Source organism: Nannospalax galili, unplaced genomic scaffold (assembly GCF_000622305.1).
Source record: "Nannospalax galili isolate Female #2095 unplaced genomic scaffold, S.galili_v1.0 scaffold18, whole genome shotgun sequence".
In the NCBI taxonomy this organism is placed as follows: Eukaryota; Metazoa; Chordata; class Mammalia; order Rodentia; family Spalacidae; genus Nannospalax; species Nannospalax galili.
The window spans coordinates 10,853,800-10,864,121 of record NW_008346548.1 but is presented as its reverse complement, the minus strand read 5'-3'; the positions used below and the strand labels follow the sequence as shown (position 1 = coordinate 10,864,121).

General features: G+C 38.7%; 1 protein-coding gene across 4 annotated transcripts in view; it reads left to right on the top strand.

Moving 5' to 3' along the window:
* The window catches only part of Mylk (myosin light chain kinase), a 302,239-nt gene extending 298,444 nt beyond the window's left edge, over positions 1-3,795 (top strand). For 2 of the 4 annotated variants that reach the window (XM_017800557.2, XM_017800558.2), the window contains one exon: positions 1,727-3,795. In XM_017800557.2, the coding sequence (XP_017656046.1) occupies positions 1,727-1,977 (251 nt within the window). In that variant the 3' untranslated portion in view covers positions 1,978-3,795. The remainder of the gene's footprint in view (positions 1-1,726) is intronic. The other 2 variants (XM_029568164.1, XM_029568165.1) reach the window with 2 other exon arrangements.
* Positions 3,796-10,322: the final 6,527 nt, after the last annotated feature.

Genomic DNA, 10,322 nt, shown 5'->3' with positions numbered 1-10,322 from the left:
TTATGTTGGGCCCTTTAATCTTAGGTTATACTTCCCTTTTGGGTGTTTAAGGACATACAATTGGACCAGATAAGCTGATTTGTTTTTAATCTTGAGGTCATTAGAGGATCTGTTCGTCAGGGGTCCCATGGGTTTGGGAGGAGCCCCTGGCTCCTTTCTTTTACCAGTTCCATCTATGTGAAGATAATTTTTATTTATTGTTTTTATTTTATGTGTATGAGTGTATTGCCTACATGTATGTGAGTGCACCCATGTCGTGCAATGATGCGGAGGTCAGAAGAGGGCTTCGGATTCCCCTGGAACTGGAGTTAAGGACGGTTCATAGCCACCATGTGGGTGCTGGGAATCAAACCTGGGTCCTCTGCAAAAGCAGCCAGTGCTCTTAACTGCTGAGCCATCTCTCCAGCCCCTATTTTATTATTTTTAAATATTTTGTTTATTATTTTTATTTCATGTGTCTGAGTGTATTCCCTGTATGTGTGTAAGTGCACACATGTCTGTAATGCCCACAGAGTCAGAAGAGGGTGTTGGATTCCCCTGGAACTCACTGTTAGCCACCATATGGGTGCTGGGAATTTAACCCAAGTCCTCTGCAAGAGCAGCCTCAGGTGCTCTTAACCACTGAGTCATCTCTCCAGCCCCACATTTCATATATTTTTAACACGGAACTTTATAAAGATATGGCTAATGCATGCGGCCACCCAATAGGATCCATTCCCAGCTATGGATTATGTGGATTATGTGCTTTGGGGTCAGACTAAGACAGGTTTTCTTTTTCTTTTTTATAAATTTTTTATTTATTTTTATTTTATGTGTATCAGTGTTATGCCTGCATGTATGTAAGTATACCCATGTCATACAGTTCCTGTGGAGGACAGAAGAGGGTATCAGATCTCCTGGAACTGAAGTTAGAGATGGTTGTTAGCTGCCATATGGGTGCTGGGATTCAAACCCAGGTATTCTGCAACATCAGCCAGTGCTCTTAATGGCTGAGCCAGCTCTCCAGCCCCAGGTTTTCTTTTTCCAAGTAACACTGTCAGTTCTTCTATCTGATATTTTATACAACTGTAACCTGTTTTGTGAAGTTAAAATTTGCATACCATAAAATTAACCCCTCTTAGGTTTACAGTTGGACTATTTTCCACAAATTTGCATCATATAAATACCACCACAATCCAATTTTAGGATATTTTCAATCCCCAAAAGATTCCTTACACCCATTTTTTAAAACTTTTAATTTAAACTTTAAGCTTTGATACATTTAATTTTAATACATTTTCTGATTATCAAGAAGATGTTTAGCCTTAGTTGTATAGTTTAGAAGTAAAGCTATATTTCAGGAGTACTTCCATCTAACTAAGGATGAGGTGGTGTAAGAGTCAAACATAGATGGGAATTGACACTCAGGATACATGCCTGTAATCCCAGCACTTCGGAGGTTGAAGTGGTGGAGGTGGTTTCCTGAAGTTGGAAGTTAGCCTAAGTTTCATACCAAAACCCTGTCTCAAACAAACAAACAAAAATATTCTATTTGAGGTTTCATATATTAGTCTTTACAATACATTCTCGTACTAACATAAATATCAAAATACACCCTAAGAGCCAACATCCTAATGTTTTTTCCCTTGATCCATAAATCAACACAGGTAGCTTAGGAGTCTCTTGATTGAGTTGATAAAAACTTCTGATAACGGATTCTGCAACTGTGTTCTCTCCCGTGATGCAGGTTATCCAGACCCTGAAGTTGTCTGGTTTAAGGATGACCAGTCAATCAAGGAGTCCCGTCACTTCCAGATAGACTACGATGAGGACGGGAACTGCTCTCTAATTATTAGTGACGTCTGTGGGGATGACGATGCCAAGTACACCTGCAAGGCTGTCAACAGCCTTGGAGAAGCCACCTGTACTGCAGAGCTCATTGTGGAAACCATGGAAGAAGGAGAAGGGGTAGGGGAAGAGGAAGAAGAGGAAGAGTGAAGCAAAGCTAGACCGAAACAGTTTCTAAGTCATTTTAAAGGACTGATTCTTTAGAGCTCAAAAAAACTCAAGATAGTAAAAGCACTCTAGTGTGATAGATTCTCTAGTTAGGTCATTTGAGGGTGGATTCATCAGCAACATCAGTTGATACCTAGCAACGTCATTGATGGGCATTAATTTGAATTAGCTGGCACGTTAAGACACCAGTGCAGCTAGATTTCATTTAGAGGAAATCACCATCAACTTGTCAGACGAATTGATTTTTAAATAGAAAAGAACCAAAGAAATACTTATCTAGAAAGTCATCCATTTCCCAACTGAAGGCACTCATGAAAAGTAAAGCCACAATCAGGGCCCTGGGCCTCCTACTGCAGCTCAGCCCAAAGATTCCCTGGAGATGGAAGGCCTCAGAGAGCTCAGAGAACCAGTTTTCCCGTCCTGCAGTGTTTCATTCTGAAAGCAGTCGAACTGCTCAGCAGGCACACTTTCTTCCAAAGCAGACTGTACACATTTGAATTCTCCTGTCTCCTCCCCATTCAACCTGCCAGTTGAATGGTTCTAAACTTGTCATGAGTTGGAGCACTGAGAGTCTTAATTATGCTTCTTAGAGTCCAAGACAGGCCCCCTGCTCACAGATGACTCTAGCTTCCTTAGGAAAGTAAAATCTCCTTTCTTCTAAAGTCAGTAGGAAACTACTTATCCCTCTTTGAAAATGTCTAGCAGCTTCAGACATTTGTATGAGAAACCATGAAAAAAAATCCTGGCTAATGTGCTTTAAAAAAAAAAAAAAAAAACAGGATTCAGATTTATGCTGCTGACAGAATATCAGCCTGCATGTGCAAGAGTTGTGTGTCTGAATGTAGGAAGCCCAGTTTGCTGAAATGTTAGTTTTAATTATTTATTGGGCACTATGAAACTGATTTCAACTGGCAAACAGCTATAGAACTCTGTGTACTTTGGAATCTCCTTCCAGACAGTCTGAGTTTAATACATCATTCTCAGCACTCTTCAAAGAGCTCAGCCTGCTTTATGGGGTCCACCATTATTTTCCTTCTTGAATGTGCATCAAGCATGCCTTGCCCCCAACCTTGAACTATATCCTTAGACCTGATCAATGCACTCAGATTTGCATCTTTATTTGCATCTTTAGAATTTTTAACTTTCTTTCACTACATTGGCACTTAAGTTTTTTCTTTGTAAAACTTTCTGAAGGTCATAAACAAAGACCATAAACTGATATTCCTTTCTTCTGTGTGTGTGTGCGTGTAACATTCCAAATACTTTTTTTTTCCTTTTCCACTGTTTGTAAAATGCAGCAAGCTAACATTTCAAAGGACTTTTTAATAGTTCCTTAAAATCTATTTTAAATTACTTCTGTGCAGTCCTACACACACAGTTCCATCGTTAGAACGTTGATATTACTTAGTCTTGTTATCCTCAATTCTATTTTAGCTGCTTTTTGCTGCTAGTTTCAAATTGCCAGTATTTTTCCCTTTTTGCTTTTTAAACAGTTACAATATTTTTCATTATAGCCACAGTATTTCCACAGTTTATGATAATAAAGGGGTTTAATTTGATTTAGAGCAAAGTGTTTTTCATCACTTTAAATTGTGTTTATACTATACTCCGTGTGTATGTTGTGTGTGTGTATGTACATGAGTGGTGTATACATGTGTTTGCAGGTTAATGCCTTCTTGCGATTGTCTTACTGTTCTCTCAGTTTTGTTATGCCGTCAGAATGGTGAACAAGAACGCTACAGCTGTCGTTAGCTCACAGTTCTTAAATAAAGAATACCACAGTGCATGCGGTTTGTTCAACCTTTGTAGATTTCTCTTTTTTTCCATGCCACTAATTGTAGAGTCTGCAAATACATCTTGGTAATTACAACCAAACACTGTGCTGTGTAATTATAAAGAATTGGCTTATAGAGCTGGGGAAATGGCTCAGTTGGCAAAGTGCATGCTGTGCATACATGAGGAACTGAGTTTGCATCTCCAGCACCCATAATAGAGACAAGGCTCTACAATGTGCAGCTGTAACCCCAGCACTGATAAGGTGGAGAAAGGCAGATCCTACAGGGTTTTCTGGCTAGCCAGCCTTGCCAGTGAGCTCCAGGTTCAGTACAAGACCCTGCCTCAAAAAATAAGGTGGAGGGGCTGGAAAGATGGATTATCAGCTAAGAGCACTAGCTGCAGAGAACCCAGGTTCAGTTCCCCGCACCCACATGGTGGCTAACAACAGTCCATAACTCTGGTTCCAGGGGATCCAGTGCCCTCTTCTGGCTTCCCAAACATTGTACAACACTTACATGCATGCAGGCAAAACATTCATGCACATATAATAAAAATAAATTTTAAAAAATTTTAAATAATGTGAACAGCAATTGAGGTAGACAGTTGATGTCAACCTCTCACCTTCCCACACACCTGCAAATATGTGCATGTACATTAAATACACACAAACACATGCACATGCATACACCCCTCCACACACACACAAAGAATTGGCTTTTAGAGTTGTGCTTAACCTAAGAACAGAATAACTTATTGTAGGTGGTCTAATTTACACATTAAGTTCAAAATCCTTCTGCAGTATCAGTTTGGTAGTACGCCTTTACATTCTGCATGATATTTTATAAAGCGTTAGGATCTTATAAGACTAAAGTCTATGCAACATTTTTTACACATGAGAAAATCGTTATCATTATTGTTAATATTTACCAGGGCTTGATTTTAATTATCAGCCTTAATATGGTTCCTTACTGGCAGGCAATTCTTTTGTTATCAGCAAATTGTCCCTCCTGTGCTATAGGAAGTCAGTTATTTGATATAGGCAAGTGAGGTCGTATGTCTTGAGATGTTCAAATGATAGTGTACACATTCTGGATAGAATTCAAGACATGCTGTTATATATTGGACTAGATGACACTGTGATCTTGTGGTATAGTCTAGAGGAAAACAATCCATTTTCCAGTTAACATTTAAACTTTTTCACTTTTTAAGACAACTATAATCCACAAATTTTTCCAATGAAGAAGTTACTATTTCGTGAAAAAAGGTCTATTTCTATTCCTTGCTAATATAGGGAGGGGATGTATGACATGTATTCTGTACTATTTCCAAGCACATTTTTAAAAAATCCACTGATTATTCCTTATGCTAGACATCATCATATGAAAAGATATTCCTATATGTAACTGGGAAGACTTGCTGACTATTGTCAGCTCTAACTTTATATAAAGACTTGTACCTAGCATGGTGGTACATACCTGTAATTCAGCACTCAGGGAGCTGAGGCAGGAGGATAGTGAGTTCAATGCCAGTCTGGGCTACATAGTGGAAACCCTATCTCCAAAAACCAATCTTTTTCTTTTAACTAAAGCATTTGATATTAGCATTTTGCTTCACACCTTACCTGCTTGTCATATATCTGTGCTGGTAAGTATCAAAGAAATACTGGACAATTGGATTCTGAAGAAGTCTTTTCAAGGACATACAGTGATACTACTTTCTTTGTCCACAGGGACCCCTTTCTCTGTATTTTGCCAGGGAAGGTAAAATCTATGGCAGTCGCTACTGAGGTTTTCTGCCTCCTGGCACAGAGGACCTCAGCCTAGCCTCTTGGTTAGATGAGGCTGTGTACAAGTTCTGCTCAATGAGTTGTACGCTGTGTATCCCCTCTGGGCAAAAGCACCTAGTGGTGCAAGACTCTTCATAATGACCGAACACGTTAGATGGTGCTTGCTCTATCCACCTGGGTCTCCAGCCAACCTCAGACTGACACATAACACAGAAAGAAACAGGCCTCGGTTCTTATAAATTACAACCACCATGATATTAAGGAACTCTGTGACTTCAACATAATCTAGACTATCCTGATAGAGAGTCATCACCGTATTCTACATCTGTGCAGATTGGTGTGGTGCCAGCTAGTCATAGCTGGCTATTTAAATTTAAACTGAATCAATAGTTCAGTTCCTCAGTTGTCTGAACCATATTTCAAGTGCTCAATAGTCACACATTCTCCAAAGTCCCATTACTGATGTTCTAGTTGGACAAGGAAGGTAACAGAAATTCAAGGTTTTACCTTAACTGTGCACATCACCTTTCAAATTATTTGAAATTAAAATTTTAAAACAGGTATGACGTCAGTCTGGAAAGTAGTCCAGTTTCATCTATTTTATTGTGTATTATAGACCCACTACTCAGATATTATTAATTCATACCCTATTCATATTACTTTAATACTTTTTAGGATATTTTGAAGCACCAATTCTGTGCTCCTCACTTCAAAATCTAAAAATATTCCTACAATTTAGAAGCAACTACTAGATTACTTATAACCAGCAAGATCAAATTCTCTGGTGTCTTTGTAACTTGAAGCTATTTGAGACAGGGGAACATCCAATGGGGACATATGAGATAAACACAGAGAAGGAGAAAGTCCAGGCAGCTGTGGCAGAATTTCCTTAACAGCAAACCAAAAGAAGAGGGGAAAGTCATCTTGACATCTATAATCATTTCCATCTCAGCCTGCTTTGATCATAAGTCCCTCCCCCATAGGCTAGGAATATCTAGGAGACCTATACTGTTTGGGGGTCAACACTGAATTTCTAATTTCTGTGTGTCTGAGATTTTAACCATAAGCCTTGTCTTCATTCCAACTGCTTGCACATTGCAGAAAGGACTTCATGTTAGAGGCTACAGCCCCAAGAAACTTTGATAGAGCCTTCTGATACACTTTCACAGGTAGCATTTGATTCCACTGAACTAGATGTCTCCCTTGTTGGCAGTAACTAAAGAATGGGGTTACAAATTAAATCAATTTCAATGCTTAGGCGGTGTGAAAAACCAGAGAGAAATGTATTAGTTGAAAAGCCTACTGAAAAACACACATACAATATCTATACATGAGTGTAGGCATATAGCTGAAGGCCACATAACATGAAACACAGTGTCAGATAGGAGAAACCGCCCTTCCAGTTATTGGTCAGGGTAGTCCAAGTGACTCCCAAATAACATAGGCTATTGCCACAGCCCTTGATTTACTCCCAGTATTTGAAGGTAAGACATTACTGCTGAAAACAGGACATACTTCAGACACAGAACTTGGAACAATGGAGCTGGAACTGACTTGGAAACCACCTCCCTGAAGACTAGCTCCCATAGTTTCAGAGGATACTATGTAAGCTGCTAAGGGAGAAAATCAATCAATGATCCTACCTGGCTTTAAAGCCTAATAACCACAGCAATGACTGACAGAGTAATTATCTCTATTGGTGCAGTAGTGACACTTTTATCTAGGGGGTAATCAACAGCTAGCTAATTGGAGTTAAAGCTGACTCAATGGGAGGGAATTTATGTGTGGTACTTGTGAGCATAGTCAGATACACATGGCAAGAGAGTTCATAGATCCTAGGGAAAACACTACATCTGCCACATCCCTAGATAAATGTATGTTAAACATGCATCCTTATATTTACAGACAAGTATACCTGCCATCACTCATTGAAGAAGCTTCTTTTTGTAACAGATGGGGACTATTACAGAGTTCCACAACTGGTCAAACACAGAGACTGGGTATTTGTGAGATGCCCAGCCCTAAGTGAAACATCTACAAGGCAACCGCTATACCTAAGGCTCAGGAAACAGGGGCAGAGAGAATATTAATGCATCTCAACTCTTGCCAGCAAAGCTTCCACATACAACAGGTGGTGATTAACACAGAAAGACACAACTGATCAAAATGTAGAGAATAAGAGGCCACAGAATGTATGTCTCTGGATAGGACTCCTTATATTAGGAGGACTCCTTTAATATAGGACTCCTATATTAAACCTCAGTCACCCAGGGCTCAGGGACCATTGCAGAAGAGGGAGGGGAAAGAATGGAAGAGCCAGGAGTAGTGGATGACCACAAGGAAACAGAGTTTTCCAGGCTTTTGGGAACTCGCTCATATGAACTTGAAGCAATGAAGATAGCATGCATAAGACCCATGCAAACTTAAACCAGACAAAACCCTGCATAGAACTAGGGAAATGGGCAAGAAGCCCCAACCTTAGCCAAGGAACTATTGGCAGCTGATCACTGCTAGGTGAGGAAGAGTTGGTTTTCTTCAAGGGAGTGTTGCTAGATAGGCTGACCAGGCTCCAGTGGAAGAACTCACACTAAGGGACATCTGAGGACACCAACTTGACTTGATAGGCCTTAGCATATATGACAGAATACATGAAATCTGGTGGGAAGGGACTATGAGGGAGTACAGATAGGGGAATGGGTCTAAATATGATTAAGATGTATGAAATGCACAAAAATTCAATAAAAATATATGCTAAAAATTTAATCAGTTTAGTCATTCATGTTGATTTATGTCTTTTAGGCAGACATGGTGGTCATGATAGTTAAGAGTTAGGTTGTGGAGCCAAAGAGATGGCTTAGAGGTTAGAAGCACTTGCCGCTCTTGAAGAGAATCTGGGTTCAATTCCCAGTACCCACATGGCAGCACACAACCACCTGTACCTACAGTTCCAGAGGATCCAACTCCTTCTTATGGCTTTCAAGATACTGGGCACATTCATGGTGCACATATCTACATGCAGGCCCTCACACATATAAAATAAAAAAAAATAGAACCTTGAAAGGGAATAAGCATTGTTTAGCATCCCCAGGAAAAGAGGTCTCACAACAGATAGCAAATTTATTTGTTAATGCTATTATGTCTCATAATTATTTTAAAAAAAGAAAATGGGAATGTAAAAGATGTTAAAAGGATATGGGAATGGAGATATTTTCCAAAATAGAAAAGTGAGATAGCCTAAGCAAGTGATGAAGGTCTGTTTAGGTTTGTTATGATCTATAAAGGGTGAGACAAAAATAATATACACATCTTAAGATGTCTATGGTCATAGTTTAGTCAACTAGTTTAAGGAACGAAATATATATCTAGTCAAAGTTTATCTGAGAATATTTGATTTTTTAAAATTATTTAATAACCACATACTTAGAAGAAGCATTTCATTACATCAGCATTGACATATTCGATAACAATTTTCTGAGTTAGGCTGCAGCATCTCTTACAAAATTGGCTGTACATTTTTAGGTTTACAATTGAATTATTATAGTTACACAATATTGTACTTAGTATAAACCCTATAAGACATAAAATTAAATGAGGTTTTAACCTTTGAAAAAGATCTCCATTTCATTATTAAAATACAGAGTTTCATGCAGAAAACTTCATTTTTAATGCAATTGACATTAAGATGTTTGCACATGCATTTCTAATCTCTATCAGATTATTACTAGTCACAGCCGGTTACTTTCTGAGCTCCTTGGCATCTGAGCGTGGATATAAAATCATCAAGAAGATTTCAATGATAATGTTTTTCACTTCTACTAATTATTAAGGACCAAATTTTTATGCTTTGAAGAATTATTCTTTTTTTAATCATTATACTTTTTAAATTTTTTAATAACTACATGATTAGAAGCTTTTCACTACAGCTTTAACATATTCAGTAACACACTCCAGAGCAACAGTACATCTCTTTCACAAGTGTGTGCAAGTTTCTAGTTCACAGTTGAATTAATATAGTTATATATTACTGAACTCACTATAAGCCCTGTAAGACATAAAATTGGATGAGTTTTTAACCTTTAAAAAAGATCTCCATTTCATTTTAGAATATATTATTCCTTGCAGTCAGACTAATTATTTTTGCAACTAACACTGAGATGTTGGCACTTGCATCTCTAATCTGTATGTATCTGATTATTACTAGTCATAATCAGTTGCACTTGGATACTTGGTGCCTGTGTATGTCTATAAAGTCATCGGGCAGATTTCAATGGTAATGTTTATCACCTCTACTAATTAGCATAATGTAAATTTCCATGCTTCCTCCTCAAATATAATACATCTTTAAAAAATTTATTGATTTTGTGCATGTGTATATCACACAGACCATCCCAAACCATCTCATTTGACTATACACCCACTTCCCAGAAGCACCCTTCCATAGCTTCCCTCCCCAAGCTTGAGCCCTTATACTCTTATATCCCTGCTACCGTCTGCTGTGTTGTCAGCACCCCCAGCCATTCCCCACTACTTGCCCCTCTAGTGAATCTAGTCAGCCTATCTAGAGGTCTTTGTTTTAGGAGGGTCAGCTGTTCCTCATCTAGCAGTAATCAGTTGTCAATATTCCTTTAGATAAGATTGTGGTCTGCTGTTCATTTTCCCAGTTCTATGCTGGGTTACTATCTGGGAGTCCCTTGGGCTACCCTGGCCAACAACTCCAAAAAAGGTATCACCTGTCTGGCATTATGCTTGTTATGTAGCCTTTAGC